The sequence below is a fragment of the Vicia villosa genome, linkage group LG3 (assembly GCF_029867415.1).
Source record: "Vicia villosa cultivar HV-30 ecotype Madison, WI linkage group LG3, Vvil1.0, whole genome shotgun sequence".
Lineage (NCBI taxonomy): Eukaryota > Viridiplantae > Streptophyta > Magnoliopsida > Fabales > Fabaceae > Vicia > Vicia villosa.
The window spans coordinates 169,489,649-169,510,246 of record NC_081182.1 but is presented as its reverse complement, the minus strand read 5'-3'; the positions used below and the strand labels follow the sequence as shown (position 1 = coordinate 169,510,246).

The following is a 20,598-nucleotide window of genomic DNA, read 5'->3' as shown; positions in this document are numbered from 1 at the left end:
TCCCCAATTTAGAATGAGTACTACCACAACAAAATGAAAATCTCAAGCAAAGTACCAACAATGGAGCAACATGCGTAAAAGTGGTAGTGAGTGAATTTTTTTTAAATTTAAGTTTTCACTTTCTTTTTCAATAAAAGTGACAAGGCAGGTATGAATTTTTGAACTCAAACTCTTAGTATGTGCATGAAACATAGGTTGTTAGTAAATACTGGCAGAAGTTCTTTATGGTACATTATTTTTGTTGGATCAGCTTAGCCTTAACCATTGTGAGGAAAGTTTTCCATTGTTTACTATATGCAGGATACCATCGATTATTTTGACTTGTTTGTATTATGTTAAACCGTTTGTCGCATCGTTTATGGAAATCTGTGGAAGTGATTTAGGCACTTGTTTGAATCTGAGAGTTTCTTTGAGCCGATTCCATCTTAAAACTTATTTTCTTCTGTGAGAGTGTGATCCTTTACTAACCATTCTTTGAGCCTGAGGTCAAGATAAAGTTCATAATATGCACCAAGGAAATACCTGGTGAGTTTTGATCTCAATAAAAAGTTTTGTTTTGGACCTTCAACCAGTGCTTTAAAACCCGGACCGGACCGGCCGGTCCGACCGGTTCAACCGCAAACTAGTAGCCAAGGCGGTTCGGTTATGTTATTGGACCAGATATGCAATTAACCCGGTATGACATCATCAAACCGGTACTGAACCAATTAAAACCGGACAAACAAATGACCCAGTTTTGCAAGGTTATTAAATAATATGCAAAATGCAAGCCACCAGAATCGAACTCCGCTTCTTTGAAATTAGTGAAGTAGTAAGTGCCATTAGAATACATACAGTTTGATGTCAAAGTTAGCAAACACATTATAATTACTATAACTTAAAGTTGATTTATTTAAAATAAATAATAAATAAATATATACAATTTAAAATTAAATAATTAAATAGTATATACATGCTTTTTAAATATTAAATTATATCATATTTTTTAATAAATACCGAGTTCATAGTCATGCGGTTCAACCAGTAACCCACTGGTTCGACCAATGACCCATTAATCTAGTATCATGACCGGGTTGATCACTGGTCCGGGTTTTAAAACATTGCCTTCAACCATAAACTTTGGTGATGTGTTTTCTCTTTGACCATCATAGAAAGTAGGGGAGCATTCATAGAATCTAGATACAGGTTGATCTCCAAGTTGGGGAGAGTCATAATCAAAAGAAGAGTAAGTATAAGTGGTGATTTGCAAAGAACGAAAGAAATTCGTAGCTTGAAAAAAAAAGAGAAGAAACAAAAGAAGAACAACGTTTGAAAGTAAACAGTTGTTGAAAAAAAAAGAGAAACATTGAGCTACGAGTGAAAAAGAGGAATGGGTGAGAAAGTTAAAGGTATAAAGAAAAAGGAAGGAGTTATGATTCGGATGCTTCCCTAGAATAGGAACAACCCTTGATTATCTTCTTTTCTTTGAATCTAAACCACATTACAACCCTGGAAAGACCTTCTAATTCTCAGATTCCACAGGACTTGATGCTAACACTATGGTGAACGTATGATATGGATTTTTGTTGATTTAATTGTTTGGATGAGTGTTTAACCCCTCTTTTAGTCATCATACTTTTTGATGAGAGTGATTATTGCTGATTCAACTGTGGTTGTGTAGTGTTTTGAACTTCTGGAGGTAATTTCCTTTCAAAATATGTTTCATGTGTGTTCTGAGTTTGCAGGGAGAGGAAGAGTATCTGACTTGGTTACTGAATTGAACCACTTGAAAAACTTTTTTTTTGGAAAACTCGTTGCATGATTGTTGGTGTGTTTTGTTGTATTCATTGAGGTAAGTAATTTTGTTTAGGGACAAACAAAACTCTAAGTTGGGGAGAGTTTGTTAGGAGTAAATTAGTAGTGTTTTTATTTGTCAAATTAACTACCTTTTGAGCTGAAAGTGAACATATCTTGTGCTTTTTAAGGATTTTATGGTTAGAATTGAACTTTAGAGGTTCGATGCTAACTGTAGAACAACTTGCGTCACTTTGGGTGTTATTTGTGCAGATATTGAAGTTTAGAAGTAAAGACGAAGAAACACGTAGGTGTAGAGCTTCTATAGAGGAAGAATCACAAAGAAGGAAGGTGAAACAAAGGCCGAGCCGCGCCAATAAGGAGCGAGACGCGCCATCCCTTCTGACTTGGGTTCGCGCCGCGCCAATATGTGCCGAGGCGCGATGGCTGCGTTACAAGGATAAATTGTTATAAATAGAAGCCCTAATCCTCATAAGAGGGAGATCTTTTGGTGAACGAATTTCTGAGAGCAATCCTATTCCAGAGCAAACAATAACTTCCGGAGGAGAATTCAACATCAATTGAAGACATTCCCTTGATGAAGATGAATCCTTCCATGAAACCTTGTGTGTTCTTCATGGCTAGGGCTGTATTTGGGAATGCGGATCCGAGAACCGGACCGGGATCCGAACCGCTGGAACTGGTCCAATGGACCGACCGAAACAGTGAATGGGACAGTAATGGATAAAAAAAATATCCGAATCCAAAATGAAGAACCGGACCAAATATCCAATGAGTAACCGAAATTAAAAATATAAATATCTTTGGTACATCATTTCCTCACTTTTTCCCACTCCCTCTCTCTCATTCAGTCTCAGACTCCTCTGGTCCTCTCCTCCCTCTCTCACTCACGTGTCTCTCTTCCTCTCCTCCTCCCATGTCTCTACCTCAGCCACCTCCGACGGCCTCCTCTTCCCCTCCTTGTCTCCGATGATAACTCCTCATCCTCACACACTAGTTATTGTTTTTACTTCTTCTTGAATCGTGATTTCGTGTATCTGTTTCAGAGAGATATCTTGGAGTATCTTCTTCGTATAACTGTAATGTATTCAATCTTTTTGTATTGTTATATTTCACATAAATTTCATGCTATTTACCATGTTTGCATGTTAGGTTTGATGCTTCGTTCCATAGTATGTTGGTGTTTTGCCTTATTTTGTTTTGCCCTAATTTGTTTTGACCTAAATTTTTTATAAATGAAATGCATGTTACAATTTTGACCTAAGTTTTGCCTATTTCAATTTTCAAGTTTGATTAAGATTAATAAATCGTTAGGGTTTTCTTATACTGAGTTTTTTTGATTTGTAAATGATAATAAAGCTCGATTAGGTTTTCTTATACTGTTCTAAATAAAGTTGGGCTTCTGTTGTTGGGTTTTGTTACAATTTACTATTATATTATTGTTTAATTCTTTGTATTTTCTTCCATGTCATTTCAAGATTCATCATTGACTCCTCCAACAATGGTGGATGATCTTATTGATATTGAGTTGTTGCTTGGTGACATCGGGGAAGAGGAGACAACGGATGGAGGTAATTTAGAGATTGGTGAGTTGATGGATATGGAGGTTCCAGTTCCGAGTGATACAACTACTCAAACCAACCCCACTGATAATACTACTACTCAGACCCCTACTCAAAATAATACAAACACAAACACTGATGCTTCAACCCCTCAAGTTGCCCAAGCTCAGAGTTCCCAGAGTCAGAGAAATGCTGATGGTAGAGCTCCTCGTCCCAAAAAATCTGCTGTTCATTCTGAAATGGTGCTGATTGTAGGTCCAGATGGCATTAAGAAGTGGAAGTGCAGATGGTGTGGAAAGCTTTACACATATGATTCAAAGTGGAAGAGTACCTCTAATGGTAAGAAACATTTAGATGCTTGTATTCAGAGAAGGTTAAGGTTGAAAGGAAATAATGAGAAAGAGTTTGCTCAGTCTAGATTAAACATAGGTGATAATACTCCTAGTTTAGCTACTTGGACATATAATCATGCTAGGGTTAGAGAAATTGCAGCACACATGATTCTAGGTCATGAATTTCCTTTTTCTGTTATGGAAGGTGTTATTTTTAATGAGTTTCTAAAAGAGATTTATCCATGGTACAAAAAGATTACTAGGCAACAGGTTAAGTTTGATTGTGAGACATTTTATGAGGCTGAGAGAATTAAAATGAAAAGGTCTATGGCTTTGATTAATAGGGTCAGTCTCACCACTGACTTGTGGTGGTCTGGTGAACAAAGGATAGGCTATATGACTGTGACTGGTCATTTCATTGATTCAAAATGGCAGCTTCATAAAAGAGTTTTATCTTTTAAGAATGTGCCACCACCACATTCTGGAGAGGTTTTGTGCAGGGAATTGATAATTGCATTGCTAGGTTGAAGAGGGATTATTCTGGTAGGAGAAATTTACCCTTAGGTGGTAAGTTATTTCATGTAAGGTGTTGTGCACACATCTTAAATCTGTTGGTGCAGGATGGGCTTGATATGATTAAGGTGTCTGTTGATAAGATAAGAAATGGTGTCAAATACTTGCTCAATTCTGAAACAAGATGCAAATCATTCAAAAAGATTGTTGATGAGTTGCAACTTGAAGGCAGAATGCAAGTGTTGGATACAAAGACTAGGTGGAACTCAACTTGGTTGATGTTGTCTACTGCATACCATTACAGAGAAGTGTGGCCTAGATATGCTGAGGAAAATGGTGCATTTCTCAGTTTTTTGCCTGATGCAAATGATTGGGAAGATGTTCATGATATTTGCAAGTTTTTGGAGGTTTTTGCTGATGTGACATCAATTATTAGTGGCACATCTTACCCTACTGCTAATCTGTTTTTGTCTGAGCTTTACAGAGTGAAGGTTTTACTTGATAATCCTTCAAGAATCTCACATAATCCTCAGTTGCAGGCCCTTGCTAGTGAAATGAAGTTGAAATATGACAAGTATTGGTCAGAGTCCAATACATTGATTTCTATTGGTGCAGTTCTTGATCCAAGGTATGAACATCTTAGCATATGATGTATGATTATTATCTGAGGCATGATTAAAATTCTCTGATCTTGATATGAATGATTGGTATCCTGTTATTGATATGTATAGTAGTGAGTTGTGACTTAATTGTGTCTTATTAAGTTGCCTTGCTGCTGGTTGTGGTTTAATAGTGCCTACTGCCTGCCTATGATGTAATCTTTTCTGGAATTGTATGAATTATTTATGATTAGCTGAGGCATATGATGGATCCTGTAATCCTGTTCTTGATAGGCTCATTTAAGTTGCCTTGCTGGTTGTGGACTTGTGGTTTAATAGTGCCTATGATGAAATCTTTTCTTGAATTGTATGAATTATGAATTATGATTACCTGAGGCCTATGATGGATTGTTTTGTTGATATGCATATTAGTGAGTTGTGACTTAATAGTGCCTATTTTCTCATTTAAGTTGCCTTGCTAGTTGTGGTTTAATAGTGCCTATGATGACATGTTTTCTTGATCTGTATTATTAGAATTCAAGATTCTGAGGCCTATTCTGTTACCTCTTGGTGACTTTAGTTGGGTTTGTGGCCTATTCTGTTACCTCATTAGTTGTTAATGCTGCCAATGATGAACAATAATTCTGAGGTCATTAATTGTTAATGTTGCCTTTCCTAATGAATTATTCTGAGGCCATTGTTGTTACCTTATACTTTATTTTATGCAATAGGTATAAGATGATCTTCATCAAATGGGTATACCCCTTTTTGTATCCAAATCCCACTCAATCAGATACATATCAACAACAGTTGTCTGAAAATTTAAGTACCCTCTTCCAATTGTATCAAGATTCCTATGGAACCAATGATGCAACTACCCCTACTGCTGCATCTGAATCTCCAGAAGTAGGATCTACTTCTGGATTGGGAAGGAGGAACTTGAAATGTTTTTAGAAACTGTTGTGGGTAATAATTCCAAATCTGACCTTGAATTATATTTTGAGGAGCCTCCTTTGAAAGTTCCCCCTAATGCTAAATTTGATGTTTTAACTTGGTGGATGGGAAATGAGGCCAAATATCCTGTTCTTAGTAAATTGGCAAAGGATATCCTAACTGTTCCAGTTACTACTGTTGCTTCAGAAGCAACTTTTAGTGCTGGGAAAAGGATTATTGATCCGAAAAGATCTTCTATGAAAACTAAGACAGTTGAAATGGTGGTTTGTGGAGGTGATTGGGTGAAGGAGAAATATGGAATAAAGAAGGGGTGCACTGCTTCTATTGTAAGTTTATTTTTCATGTCTTCTTTCAATTCTAACTAATAGATGTTTATTATTATTCTATCTTAACTAATACTTTTCAAATTTGTGTTGTAGCTTGAGGAGCCACAAGATGAACCTTTGACATATCATTTTGGTGAAGATTTTGGTGTTTCATTTACTGCTGCTGCAACTTGAAGTTGAATACAATGCCAATGATGAGATTGTTCTGAGGCATTATGAAATGTAATGATCTTTTGAGTTTCTTTTGACTTATCATTTTGAAATGCTGCTGCTGGTTGTCATTTTGAAACCTCATGTATTTTTGATACAATTATCTTTGGTAGCCTGTTACCAAAACATCAATATTTGTCTTGGTATATTATATAAGTTGGAATATTATATGAGTGATTATGAAATGCTGCTGCTTGTTAATTTCACATGTAAAATTATTAGTTTCATTTCATGTACAGTTGGGAAACCCATAAATAAACATGAAATTTCATTAATTTTTTTTTTGTGTATCGGGTGGTCCGGTTACCCGATCAACAACAACGGTCCGGTTTCGGTTATTTTATTAAAAAAGATCTAATTCGATTCGGTCTTCGGTTACCCGAAATTGTTGGATCGGTTTCGGTCCAAAAATTTAACCATCACTGTGCTGGACCGGTCCCGGTTTACCCGGATAAGTTTTCGGTCCATGAAGCGGGATATCATTTATCCGGACCGAACCGGACCGATAACAGCCCTATTCATGGCTATGGAGAGCTAAACCCTATTGTGTTGACTTTAAGGTAGTATTTAACCTATGAAGATGCAATTACTTTGATTAATTCCTGTGAACAATTGTTTAAGTTTTATTATCAGTGAAAAACCTTGCTTTTATTTTATATCATTATTGTACTATCAATCGAGAGATAGGGTTTATACTTTTGCCCTAGGTTTTTACATTGACTTATTGATTAATACTCAGAGATGAGATTTTGAAGAAGTTTTCATAAATCATTGTGGTTAACTCCCTTTATCTTTATAGTTATTCTGAGAGATCGAATATCATACCGGTAGAGGTGGTTCTAGATTGATCATTAGACATAATATCAGTTTTGAGGATGAATGAAGATAATAACTTAAATAATGTTCACTCATGGATTAATTGATTGTTGTATGTGAATAGGTTGATGAACCCTAGAACTCAACATGTTCATTCACCATTGTTATTCGTCTTTAAGCTTTGTTTTTACCATTTAATTATTATTCTGTTATATGCAATTTAAGAACAAACAATTAAAACCAATACTTTTCCCTAACTCATTATAATTCGACTATAGAACGACAGCAATATTACTCAGTCTCTGTGGATACGATATATTAGAAATTATTTACCCAAAATACTTTCAACATAAAGCTACGGGGGATTCGATTCTGCCTCGTAGTTGACTTATTACTTGTTTATCAGGTTTCTTACATCATTGAAGAGTATCGGTGTTACATACTATTTAATCTGATCAATGTTAAGATGAACTCAAAAATATCATTGACATGTTTTATCATTATTACAGGATGGATATCAACTAGCATTGGAGTTGGACAATGGTTGGAAACAAAGTGAAAAATCAGGATATCCAATTGACATTGATTCTTCCCTAAAAAGTTTACTTTTTCTACAAATATTCTTCTTAAAAAATTGATGACTAGCGAGATGCCCGAGCTAACTTGTAGGTAATGTATTTTTCACTTTGCATTGTTGCTTTCAGCTACAAAAGGGAACGAAGATTGCGAGTTGCTATTATTCATGGAATGGCTAGAATGGCAGCTTCGATGGCTCCCACTTACAAAGCATATCTAGTAGTTGGTCTTGGACCCTTGGAGGTAGCTACTGTCATACCCCAATTTTTGACCTAAGATACCACCTCATATCATTTGCATATGCATCATTTGCATCTCTAACAAACTGCATAGCTTGTGTTTGCTACTTGTGCTTAGCAGGGTTTAATCAAGAGATCACTCATCAGTGCAAGAAACAGTTAATTAGGGTTTTGTTCTCCCTTCATCTCAAAAGAACCATCTTCATCAACAATCAACATTTGGTCCTCAGGGATTCATTTCAACAGGCTCAAAGGCTCTGAATCAACCAAATTAGGGTTTTGACTGAAGACAGCATACTCCTGACTTTTGCTCAGGATTTGACCTAATGACTTAGGACATGATATCAAGACCTCAAGTGCATCATTTTGACCTAATCCATTGGCTCATAACATCTCCTACACAAAGATTGATCAGACAAATCCTCAGATCAGGGTTTTGAACTATCAGGGACTAAAATCAGGGATCACATTTGGGAAACCCTAAAAACCCCCAGGAAGTCAATCAAAGGTTTCAATCATCTTCAAATAATCCCTATGACAATATTCCATGAAAATTGCATCTCAATTCAAGGTCCACAATCATCAATTTCATCAGGTCCACAATTAGGGTTTTTTGACCTAATTCACTGAATAACTGACTTTTTAATCAGGACATGGTGCCACAACTCAAACCATGGCTCAATATCCTCTAATGCTTCAATGTGATCCATTCATACCATTCATATGGTGAGGATAGCCTGTTTTATTGAAAACTCCAGAAACGCGATTCGTCTAAAAAAAGTCAACTGTACAAGGTTGCCATTGACTTTTGGGGAATTTTGGTCAACCATGACTTTTAAAGTTTTAAATCATCAATATATGATATGAGAAGTCATTTGATCAAGAAAAATCAAGAAAATCAATCAAGAATCAAAAAGTCAAAAGTTTGACTTTCATACTTAGAAAATTTTTCTAAGTGTTTTTCATGGTTTTTTCCAAACTTTGAAAGGGAATAACTCAAAATTTCACCTACAAACTGAAAAAAACTTCCAACATGAAAGTTGTAGATTTTGATCCAATAAACAACTTTGACACATATAAATTTTTTCCATAAGATCAACCATTTAAGAGATATGGTGCTTCAAAGTTGGTACTTTTTGAAAACTTCACTTAAAACTTCATTTTCTTCAAAGTTCATGGAACTTTTTCACCCATTTCCTTAAGAGACTTGAAGAAACTTTCAACTAGGGTTTTGAAGTGTGTAACATGAGCTTTCCAAAATGTCCAAGAGCATGAAAAAATATGGAGCATAGCTATGGTTTTGAATTTTGACATTAGAGGTCATTAAGCATGAAATTTCAAGCCATTTTCACTAAGTTTCTATACTATATGGCCAATAATGCAAGTGATGACACACCAATGCAATAATTAGAAGATATTTTCTGGTTTAGGATCAGATAGGAAAGAGATAAGAAGCTTAGAAAAATAACCATGGTTAAGTCACTTTTAACCATATGCATTTAATGGCAAGATTCCTTTCTATCTCAAAATGCCAAATCACCATTCTTTGGGCAACTTGCAAAGTTCTGAGTTCAGAACTCATGGCCTATAAATAGAGGTTCAAATCACTTCCAAATTCACACCAAAACCTCACAATTATAGGTTTTCTCTCTTCTTTCTTGAATTACAAGTCATGTGTTTCAAAGTGAGGTAGAAAACTCAACCTCCATCTCTTGCAAGTTCTGACCAAAGTGATGCTTCCCACAAACCACAAACATCATATGGGATGTGTTTGATCCATCCATACACCCCAAATCACCCTAAATCTCAGAATCACTCTTCAACCACCATATTTGCATAAAATGAGCCTTAACATATCAATTCTCATACCAGGCCATATCTGTCCAAGTTAATCATCTAAACACACTCCATATACTTCACATGAACTGTTCCAACCATCATACATGATCTGAAACATCAAAATCAACTAGCTTGATCCTCACTTGAGCTAAACTGCAGTTCGGGTACCACAAGGTGATCAAGAGGTTTCCAGTTCATTCCAGGCATTCAAACACATCACATAAGGTCCATTGAAGCTATCCAGATCATCACAAAGCATCTGTAACACCTCCAGGCACGATTTCAATTTCCAGTTTGGCCGTTTTTGAGGTAAGTGCTCATGAACTTCAAACTCCATCATACATGCATCATAAATGAAAAATGAACATACCATCTTGTTTCTGCACCTATGAGGATCATTAACCCTCAATCAATTGCATCATAACATGATCATACACGATTTCACATTGAATTCCAGTTCTAGGGTTCTTCGTGTTCATCAGAAAATTGATAGCCTTAGAGTGAAAATAAATGAAATTAAAGGTCATCATCATGTTCCTCGTCCAAAACCGAGTGAGATAGACCCTTTGATCAATCAAAACAACACAGATTTGAAGAATTTCAAAATTCAGTTAGGGTTGTGTTCTTGGCGCGTTTTTTCGTTCAAAGAATTCAAATATTTGTTTTAAAATATAATGTGTTGGAAGCGTATCATAAACAAGCCACAAGCGTGGCTCAGTTGGTCCATGTTTTGGTTAGCAAGCGTGGGTGCGTGGGTTCAAACCCTTGTGGAGACAAAACCAATTTTTTAGCACCTATTTTCTTTCTTTTTTCTTCACAACTTTAATTAATCATTTAACTAACCAAATTAATTCATTTTTCATTCATTTTTTGTACACTCTTTATTTAACACATATATTTTATGAATATCAAAAAAAATCACAAAAAAAGATTTATTTAATATGTTTTTAATTAGGTTTAAAATGATACATTTTAAGTGTTTTTTTTAAAAAACTTTAAATATTGTTTTTCATTTAATTTTTAACCTAATCACTTGTAAATATTTTTTTTTGTGTGATCAAACCCTAATCATTTAGGTCTTAATTAAGCATTAAAATTTGTTTTAACTTAATTAAGTTGACTTTTGTCAAATTCCAAATCGTTTTAAAAACAAGCGATCGTGATTCTTTTCAAAAACGATAAACCATTTCTTTTTGATTCTCAAAGGAAACTTTTGATTAAATCCTTTTAATTGATCAATTGATTTTCAAAACGATATGGGGCCTCTCGAATATTAGAGAGTATAAGTCCCTTTCGTCTTTCTTTGTACAGAAAACTTTTTTCCAAAAAACTTTCAAACAGTTTTTTTTTAACAACAAATCACACATCTTTTTCAAACCATCCACCCTGTTTTATGAAAATAAAACAGGGGCCTCTCGAATATTAGAGAGTGTAAGTCCCATTTCTTTTCTTTTTGTACAGTTTTCAAAACATTCTTCAAAACAATAAAACTTCTTCAAAATAAACAATTTTCAAACAGTTTTCAGATCATTTTCAAAGCAACAAAACTCCAAAGAAACTTCAAACTTTTCAATATACCATGGGCCTCCATGTAGGTATAAGTCCCAAGCCCTTTTGTACATACCCATTCAAGTACATGAAATTAGGTATTTCATTGTACGCCTTTTTGTACATATCTCGATCAGTTGTTTTTAACTTTGAATAACAAACCAAAAACGAAGGTTTCTTTAAATCTTCCCAAAAATATACCATGGGCCTCCATGTAGGTATAAGTCCCAAGCCTTTGTAAATACCTGTTTACATAGCTTTGAATAAATTCAAGTGGACCTCTCCCCGAGTGTGAGTCCCGAGCCCTGTGTATACAAATGGATCATGCTTACAGGTATATTTCCTTCATAAACTCCATTATATACACGCACTTTGTCATATATGTATAACTGTTCATATTTGTTCATGTACTTGTGCATATTTGTTTGTACTTGTTCATATTTGTGATTGTGTTATATATACTTGTTCAACTTAGTACAACACTAGGTTCCCCATAGCCTCCTATTGGGCTTCGTGCAAAGAATCTCCCTAGTTTAGGTTAGGACATAGAGTATGGTTTCCCGGTGAAATCGCTCTAAGAGCTCAGACCAACTATACCATGCCTCCCCTTGGGCTTTGTACAAACGAGTGACCCTCCCATAGCCTCCTCTTGGGCTTACAATGCAAGGACCCTGGATTGTCCCTCCCATAGCCTCCTCTTGGGCTTACAATGCAAGGACCCTCGGATAGCCTCCTCTTGGGCTTCGTACAAGGACCCACGGGCTTCTTATAAGCATCCCCAATATCCAAAACCAAATACCCTAGGAGATTAGACATTTTTCATCTCTATACTAGGAGTATCTCTTCTATATCATCACAAACAATCAATCAATCAAACTTTTTGCCACAAGGCTGGCTAATCAATCAAACTTCTTTTTGCCACAAGGCTGGCTAATCAATCAAACCGTTTTGCCACCGTACTGGCTGATTAATCAAAGTTTTTGTCACAAGGCTGACTTCATTGAAACTTTTGCCACGAGGCTGGCTGATTAATCAAAACTTTTTGTCACAAGGCTGACTTCATTGAAAGTTTTTGCCACAAGGCTGGTTAAACAAACAAAAAATCAAACAGATGTATGTGATGATATAGATTAGATACATCTAGCATTTAGACGACATTTGTCTATTTTCCTTTGCTTCCACTAGCATAAGTGGGAACTACGATTGCTCTGACTTTCTCAACATCCCTTTGAGAATACGTAGGCACAAGGTCGATCCTTGGCGAGCAAAACAAAACAAAAAAAAACCATTCAAACCTTAGCACCCGTAGACCCGAGCTACAGATGCTCTGATTCCCTCTAAGGGATATGTATGCAGAGGATCGCGATGATCTTTGCGAGCATAATCAAACAAACACCTTAGGTCCCACCTATTTCACAAGAACCTCTCAACAACATGGAATGAAAAACAAAGCAAAGAAACCTATAGAGTACTATAGATACGTTGGGTGCTAATACCTTCCCTTCGTATAACCAACCCTCTTACCCAAGATCTCCCCCCACTTTTAGGTTATTGCAGCTTTTTTCCTTTTCCTCCTTTGGAAATAATAAAAAGTTTGGTCGAAACAAAGAAAAATCATTTTTAATGAGCACTCGAGCCCAAAGAAGGCATCAGGTGTCTCATCCCACAAAAAAGAGGAACAAAACGGTTTTTCGCCCGCGACAGAAAAATGGCGACTTCACTGGGGACCATCTTTTTGTTGTTTCCAAAGGAAGGGTTAATTCTATTTGCTTTATTTTTTCATTTCATTTTTTGTTATATGTGTGGTTCTGGTTCTGTTACTTGCGTGGTTCTGTTACAAGTGATACATTATGGACAAATCCTAACCCGGATTAAGTACACATAAGAAATTAGGTGGAGGGTATAGTCATGTGCAGGCGCACGTGAGAATCCTTCCGCTCAGTGGAGGTTCCTTGTTGGTAATATATGTTTAGCATGTTTCGTAGCGAAGACATTATTACTTTCATTGAACTGTAGAAGCTGAGAGACCGTAGAACCCCAACCCATCCTGGCCTTATTAGGTTGTGGTGCAGAAACTATTCAGGTGAAGACTTGGATTAGTTGTCATGCGGAGAACCACACTCAGACGAGTTTTTCTTGAGAATATTACTGGCTCATGAGTTTAATTGTGGAAGGCCGGTAATATCCGAAAGAAAAATGTAGACTCTGACGTATCAGTAGAACATGTCATGCAGGTGATTAACTAGATCTATCCCATTTTTGGTTCTCTGACCTCATGCTCGTGACGCTGGACCGTTGAACCTATGCGTTACCATGTTTGTGTTACCATGTATGCGTTACCATGTTTGTGTTACCATGTATGCGTTACCATGTTCGCGTTACCCTGTTTGCGTTACCATGTTTGCTTCACCATGTTTGAATATGTGGCATCCACGCATCCATGCATTCATACATTCATTAAAAAACCCATCTTTTTCCATAAAAAACATGATTTTTCCAAAAAAATTTAGAGAGTTTTCTTTGCAAACATTATAGGATTTGAGTTATGGAAAAAAGGTATACCAAAAAGTACGGTTTCAAAACGCCTGATGTAGAAAGACTGATAGAGTTAGCATCTTCTGTACAAGATCCTTCTAATTTTAGGAAAAGTTATGGAAAGCTTTTGCCTATCCTGAACACTCATGTTGATGAAGGACTTCTCAAAACTCTGGTTCAGTTCTATGATCCCGTCTACCGGTGTTTTACCTTTCCGGACTACCAGTTGGTACCGACCTTGGAAGAATATGCCAATCTTTTGGGTATCCCTGTGTCTGACAAAATACCCTTCAATGGTTTGGAAGCCATTCCTAAGTCACACGTCATTGCGGCAAGTACCCATTTGAAAAAGTCTGAAGTAGAGAGTAATTGGACTACCAAAGGAAACCTCCCGGGTTTAACCTCACACTTCCTGATAAAGAAAGCCTTTGATTTCATCGAAACTGGTAGCATGATAGCTTTTGAAGCTGTACTAGCCTTGCTCATCTATGGGTTGGTTCTGTTTCCCAATGTCGACAACTTTGTTGATATCAATGCCATAAAGATCTTTCTGATTGGAAATCCTGTTCCGACTTTGCTTGGTGACATGTATTTTTCTGTCCATCATAGGAATCGCCAAGTCGGTGGAATCATTGTATGTTGTGCACCTTTGTTGTTCAAATGGATTGTTTCACACTTACCTGAGTCTCCTATTTTCACGGAAAACCGAGAAGGTTTGCGTTGGCCTCGAAGACTTATGTCTCTTACTAATAATGATATTCGTTGGTATACCTTGGCTCGCTGTGGTACAGAAACCATTGAAAGTTGTGGAGAGTTCGCCAACGTACCCCTCATTGGTACACAAGGAGGAATTAACTACAATCCGGTCCTGGCCCGACGACAACTCGGGTATGCGAATTCAGTTAAACCTGCTGGTCCCTCAGTGGAAGGATACTTTTACCGAGAAGGGGATAATCCTAAAAAGTTGAAAGCAAGAATGATGAGAGCTTGGTACGACGTCCGATGGAAAGAAAAAGGTGAGGAAAGAAATTGCATTGCCATGGACGCCTACACCTGCTGGGTAAAGAAAAGAGCCAAGGAGTTCCAAATGCCTTATGCTTATGAAAAACCCATGTTTCCTGCAGTGTCTCAACGACCCAACATTCCCACTATGAAAGAATACCAAGACACTTTGGCTAAGATGAGGATAGAAAAAGATGCTTGGGAAGAAAAGTTTCGTAGCACTGAGGTGGAAAATAGAAAGTTGAAGAAAAGAGTGAAAGATCACGAAGAAACTCTCTATTATCAAGATGGATGGCTCATGAGTAAAGATGAGAAGATTCGCCAGAAAGATGCTGCAATCAAAAGGTACATCAAAGAAAGCAAGAAAAATCTGGAAGGCTCGACAAGCAATGCTCCGACTCCTGATGATTGGAAGAATGTTGTTGACAAGCTGAGAGCTGAAAAGGCCGAATTGAAAGCTCACTATGGGAAAGAAATCATGAAGCTCAAGCTGCACAATGCATTTGGTTCTTCGTCTGATGAAGATGCTTAGGATTGTTTAGCTTTTTATTTATCATTTGCTTTTGTAAGAAGCTATGCTCCAATGTTGTAACATTTCCCATTTATTGAATAAAAGAATAGTTTGTGTTCAAATGTTTGCAAGAAAATAATCTTTAAAATATTTGGAAAAAGCATAAATTTCTTTTTAGCATACATCATTCTGCATATCGAGTCTGTTGTATAGAGTCTCATCTTTTGGATCTTTCTCCATTAGATCGTCAAGCTGTCGCATCTCAAAGTTTCTCGACCGCGCTCGCAATCAGATCACAGATACAATACTCGTTCAAATAGAAGAAGAGTAATGGAACACTCTGAACAAGAGAATATTGAGCTCCGTGGTACAGTGACCACCCTTCAGGAAAAGTTGGAAAGTCTCACCACTCTGGTTGACTCCTTGATGGCCGCACAGAATCAGCCGCCGCCACCTAACAGCCAAGCGACAGTAACATCTGAAGTCACTACTCCGGTTTCTACAGTTGCATTCGGTATTCCATCTTTCTCCATGCCAGAAGGTTGGGGCCCGCCTTTCAGTTTTGGTACAGGTTTCCGCCATAATTTCTCTGGGGTTCAAACAGCTACAACTGAAGCGCCTGCTGCACAAGGTTCAGCATTTATTCCACGTTCAGGGGTAACTTTTTCCCAAATCACTATGGCACTTTCTCAACCCACTATGACAGTTCCGACCCCTACGGTTCACACTGTTCCTTATGATGGAAATGAGATTTATCATGATCAAGGTGATAGCACGAATCAGCGTAATCTTGTAGAAGATCTCCAAGAGCAGTTTAACAAGATGCAGTTGGAAGTTAAAGCTATCCGTGGAAAAGATTTGTTTGGAAAGAATGCCCAGGAGCTATGTTTGGTTCCCAGTGTACAAATACCGGCTAAATTCAAGGTCCCTGACTTTGAGAAGTACAAAGGTAGTTCTTGTCCACAAAGTCATCTTGTGATGTATGCCAGAAAGATGTCTACTTATGCAGATAATCATCAGTTGCTTATCCATTACTTTCAAGACAGTTTGACTGGTGCCGCACTGAAGTGGTACACAGGCTTGGATATAGCACTAGTATTCGAACATTCAATGACCTAGGCGAGGCCTTTGTCCGACAATACAAGTATAACTCGGATATGGCTCCAGACAGAGATCAGCTTCGGTCCATGGCTCAGAAAGATCATGAAGCTTTCAAAGAGTATGCCCAACGATGGAGAGAAACTGCTGCTCAGATTAATCCACCGTTAAAAGAGAAAGAGATGACAAAGATCTTCTTGAATACTCTCAGTCCGTTTTATTATGAACGCATGATTGCTAGTGCTCCAAGTGATTTCACCGAAATGGTAAACATGGGGATGCGTTTAGAAGAAGGAGTTCGAACCGGACGTCTAACTAAAGAAGGTGGATCTTCAAGCGGAACCAAAAAGTTTGGAGGTGGTTTCCCAAAAAAGAAAGAACAAAGTGTTGACATGGTATCCCAAGGGAGGCCAAGAGGAAATGTCAATCGTCCACGACAGGTAGCTGCTATCACACCAGTCGTTAATACCGCACCGAATCCGGGGTTTACTCCTCAGTTTCAACAACAACAGCCTCGACCACAGGCTCAGCAGTTAAACAATAATCAGAATCGAGTACAAAGAGCTCCACAGTTTGATCCAATTCCAATGACATACACGGAATTGTACCCTGCTTTGATTGAAAGAGGTCTTGTTCAAACTAAAGCGCCACCACCCGTACCTGAGAAACTTCCATGGTGGTACAAAGCTGAGGTCTCATGCCCTTATCATCAAGGAGCACCCGGCCATGATCTCGAGCATTGCATAGCTTTGAAACATGAAGTTCAGAGGTTGGTTAGGTCTAATCTCCTCTCTTTCAGAAATTTGAACCCTAATGTGCAAGCAAATCCGCTGCCCAATCATGGAGGGCATGTTGTAAACATGGTATATGGATGTCCTGGCCAATACCGAGTCTATAATATCAACTTCTCAAGAGCAGATTTGGTACAAATGCACGCCACTCTTTGTCGGGGGCCGAATTTTCGCCAGCATCAATACGGTTCCTGTAGAATATGTTGTGTGGATCCTCACGGGTGTTCAATTGTGAGAAGAGATCTCCAAGTTTTGCTAGATAATGGTACTATTGAGATCTACAGAAATAGGGATGAAAATGAAGTTAACATGATAGGATGTTATCCGCATGAGCTTTTAGTCTCAGATATCAACTCGGAAATGCCTATAGTTAACGTCATCGTTCCTCATTTCAACATGCCTGAGCGCATGGAGGTTACTTACAACAAGCCGAAGGTTCCAATTGCTCCTTTGATCATTTGTCTACCTGGACCTGTTCCTTATGACTCTGACAAGGCAGTTCCATACAATTACAATGCTACAATGATAAAAGATGGACAAGAAGTTCCTTTGCCTACTCTCTCATCTGTTGAAAACATTGCTGATGTAAGTCGTGTAACAAGAAGTGGACGTGTGTATACTCCGCTACCTCCGAAACAGCCTGTTGCTCCTGCATCCGGGCAAAATTCTATCAATACACCAGTGGGGAACCCTGTGGAAACTCCTGTCATTAATACAAACACTGATGTTGGTCAATCCAGTGGAACCAATGTGAATCCTGACTTTGATGAAATTTTGAAACTTATCAAAAGAAGTGAATACAAGATTGTGGATCAGCTTATGCAGACTCCTTCGAAGATCTCAATACTTTCATTGCTTTTAAACTCAGAAGCCCACAGGGAAGCCCTGATGAAGGTCTTGGATCAAGCTTTTGTAGATCATGATGTGACTGTTGACCATTTTGATGGGATAATAGCCAACATAACAGCTTGTAACAATTTAAGCTTCTGTGATGAAGAACTCCCTGAGGAAGGAAGAAATCACAATTTTGCTTTGCACATTTCTATGAACTGTCAGTCAGATTCTTTGTCTAATGTACTGGTAGACACCGGATCTTCCTTGAATGTGATGCCAAAGACGACTCTTGCTCGCTTGTCTTACCAAGGAATGCCTATGAAATTCAGTGGTGTAGTAGTCAAAGCATTTGATGGATCGCGAAAATCTGTTATCGGCGAAGTCAACCTTCCCATGACAATTGGTCCACATACATTCCAAATCACCTTCCAGGTCATGGACATTCAAGCTGCTTATAGCTGTCTGTTAGGACGACCATGGATCCATGAAGCAGGAGCAGTAACTTCTATGCTCCATCAAAAGTTAAAGTTTGTAACAAATGGAAAATTGGTAACAATAAGTGGAGAGCAAGCCTTGATGGTGAGCCATTTATCCAATTTCTCTTTTATCAGTGCTGATAACGTGGAAGGAACGCAGTTCCAAGGTCTCTCTTTAGAAGACGAATCTTCCAAGAAGAAAGCATCGATCTCTTCTTACAAAGAGGCAGTGAAAGTAGTGAAAGATGGAATTACCACTGGCTGGGGGCAAGTTGTGATCCCTACCAAGAATGAAACTAGAGCAGGTCTCGGATGTTCACCAACATTCTCAAACTGCACCAAGAAGGATGAAACCCTTCGTCCGATCAAAGAAACATTCATTAGTGGAGGGTTCCTCAATCCAATTCCTCAAGAGGTTAATGTCCTTATCGAAGAATGCATCGAAGAAGGTTTACCCGATCCTGAAGAAGAATGGAAATGTTATCTCAATGACTCGGGATACATATCTCAGGAAGAACCATATCCTCCTTCAGAGAAATCCAAAGGCAAAGAAACTGAGCCTGTTCCTGCAGAAATCTGGGACACCTTGGGACAACCAAGTGGAAAATTTGATTACATGGTGAAATACACTGCACCTGAAAGTTACAAGATTGCGATTGAAGATATCCAACCAACTGGATGGGGAGATTCCTTTGAATATGATAGTCAACCAGAAGAGGCTTACCAATACTGTCAATTTTCTCAGCAGCCTGAAATTACTGAAGATTTCAACTTCAATGCATCTGCCAAGATTAACAATCCTGAAGATGGTTACTATCACATAAATGCCATTTTTGAAGATGAAGGGGAAGATGATCCTGCAACTGACTCGGAAAGTGTCGCTGACAATGAGTCTCTTCATCCTGAAGACTGGGAAATACATCCTGAAAATTCTGAAGATTGTGACTCGTCTTATGCTCTTCAAGAAGAAGAAGAAGACCGTTTCAACTCTACGAAGAACAAGGTTGACAAACCAGGACCTTCAAATCCTGCTCGACCAGCGGTCAATGTCAATACTGAAGATAATTCTGGAGAGAATTTTCCTGAATACATAATACACAGAGGAGTTCGTTGCTACTGGAAGGCTGTCGACGTTCCGAATGTTGTTCGCCGCTCAAAGTAATCACCTCGCTGTTATTTTGACCTCCTGCCTCGCCCAAAGCAGAGAGATGTTTTATAGGGCTTTGCTTTTAAATGTTCCGCCCAAATAACTTTGTGTATAGGGCTTTGTTTTAAAAGTTTCCCTCTTTGTCCTGCCCAAGACAAATGAGTTTGTGTTTAGGGCTTTGTTTCAAAAATGAATCATAAATAAAGTGTCATTTTGAATTCCCTACACTATGTGTTTTATTTTTTGCTTTTTTCTGGAAATGGTAATCCTAAAAAACCAAAATAAATAAAAAAAAAAAAAAAACTTTTTCAAAAAAAATCTGCATACACTCCTGCATTCATAAATTTTCTGAAATAAATATAAATCACATGTGTAGATTTACTATTGATAAACCCATTGAATGCAATAACCCTATGCCCTCTCCCAACTTTGAGTTTCCTGTGTTCGAAGCCGAAGAAGAGGAAGAAGAGGAGATCCCGGACGAGATCTCTCGATTACTTAAGCACGAGGAAAGAGCCATTCTGCCTCACAAAGAGCCTTTAGAAAAGATTAACTTGGGTTCTGAAGAAGACAAAAAAGAAGTGACCATTGGATCACTGCTTGATGCTGATATCAAGAGTAAGTTGACAGACCTTCTCAAAGAATATGTTGACGTGTTTGCCTGGTCCTACCAAGACATGCCTGGGTTGGATACCAATATTGTTCAGCATTACTTGCCATTGAAGCCAGAATGTCCGCCAGTTAAGCAGAAATTGCGAAGGACTCACCCTGATATGGCTAACAAGATCAAAGTGGAAGTTCAAAAGCAACTCGACGCAGGTTTTCTTGTCACCTCAGAATATCCTCAATGGTTGGCCAACATAGTGCCAGTTCCGAAGAAAGATGGAAAAGTCAGA

At 37.9% G+C, this 20,598-nt stretch overlaps 1 protein-coding gene across 1 annotated transcript; it reads left to right on the top strand.

The window, feature by feature from the left end:
- Positions 1-3,295: 3,295 nt before the first annotated feature.
- LOC131659353 (uncharacterized) lies at positions 3,296-5,754 on the top strand. The gene is made up of 3 exons (XM_058928559.1): positions 3,296-4,033; positions 4,189-4,829; positions 5,532-5,754. The coding sequence occupies exons 1-3, from the start codon at positions 3,296-3,298 to the stop codon at positions 5,752-5,754; spliced, it is 1,602 nt and encodes a 533-aa protein (XP_058784542.1).
- Positions 5,755-20,598: the final 14,844 nt, after the last annotated feature.

Bases quoted from the DNA above. Each gene is read 5' to 3' on its own strand.
- LOC131659353 (XM_058928559.1), top strand. From the start codon at position 3,296: ATGGTGGATGATCTTATTGATATTGAGTTGTTGCTTGGTGACATCGGG. The intron at 4,034-4,188 runs GTCAGTCTCACC...GGTTTTGTGCAG, and splicing joins CTATGGCTTTGATTAATAGG to GGAATTGATAATTGCATTGC. The intron at 4,830-5,531 runs GTATGAACATCT...TTTATGCAATAG, and splicing joins GGTGCAGTTCTTGATCCAAG to GTATAAGATGATCTTCATCA.